This window comes from Colobus angolensis, unplaced genomic scaffold (assembly GCF_000951035.1).
Source record: "Colobus angolensis palliatus isolate OR3802 unplaced genomic scaffold, Cang.pa_1.0 Scaffold22, whole genome shotgun sequence".
NCBI classification, from domain to species: Eukaryota; Metazoa; Chordata; class Mammalia; order Primates; family Cercopithecidae; genus Colobus; species Colobus angolensis.
Window position 1 is genome coordinate 904445 of NW_012115377.1, and position 826 is coordinate 905270.

At 62.7% G+C, this 826-nt stretch overlaps 1 protein-coding gene across 2 annotated transcripts in view; it reads right to left on the reverse strand.

Annotated features, from left to right (window-relative positions):
• Positions 1-826, reverse strand: part of DAPK3 (death-associated protein kinase 3) — a 20107-nt gene that overhangs the window by 4979 nt on the left and 14302 nt on the right. For both annotated transcript variants that reach the window (XM_011943452.1, XM_011943453.1), the window contains one exon: positions 75-435. In XM_011943452.1, coding sequence (XP_011798842.1) covers positions 75-435 — 361 coding nt within the window. The remainder of the gene's footprint in view (positions 1-74; positions 436-826) is intronic.

Here is an 826-nt window from a genome sequence, read left to right on the forward strand (position 1 = left end):
CCTCACCCCCACGCGCAGGAGGTGCCCTCCAGGCTCTTCCCCGCCCCCACACTGGCTGGCCCCACGGGGCTCACCTTCAGGTCGAAGTGCGCGATGCGCTTGGAGTGCAGGTAGTGGACGCCATCCAGGATCTGCTTGAGGAACTGGGTGGCCTCGTCCTCCGTCAGCGACTCCTTCTCCGCCAGGAAGTCGAAGAGCTCCCCGCCAGAGACCAGCTCCAGGATGAGGACCACATCCGTCTTGTTCTCGAAGATGTCGTGCAGGGTGATGATGTTGGGGTGCCGGATCTCCCGCAGGATGTTCACCTCCCGCTCGATCTCCTCCCGGCTCACCCCGCGCCGGCTGGATGACAGGCGGCGCTTCTTGATGAACTTGGCCGCGTACTCCTTGCCCGTGCCCTTCTGCCGGCACTTCCGCACGATCGCAAACTGGCCGCTGGAGGAAGGGGAGGGAGTGAGTGGGGGTGGCTGGCTCCCCGCCACCTCCACCTGCTCCTCTGGGCGCAGCCCGGCACCAGGCACATCGAAGGACATGAGCCAGCCGCTGGGGGGGAGCAGACTCTACGCCTTCTCAGAGAGCAATTCCCCAGAGTCCCACACCATCAGACGCAGCGTTCCCACCCATCCCAGCGCTATGCCCAGCAAGTGTGTGGAGGCGAGTGCAGAGCCAGCACTCACCATATGGCACCAGCATATTATTGAAAAGTGAAAGAATGAAGAGTTCAATGCATATCAAGAGGGAACTGGCTGGGCGCGGTGGCTCAAGCCTGTAATCCCAGCACTTTGGGAGGCCGAGGCGGGCAGATCACCTGAGGTCAGGAGTTCAA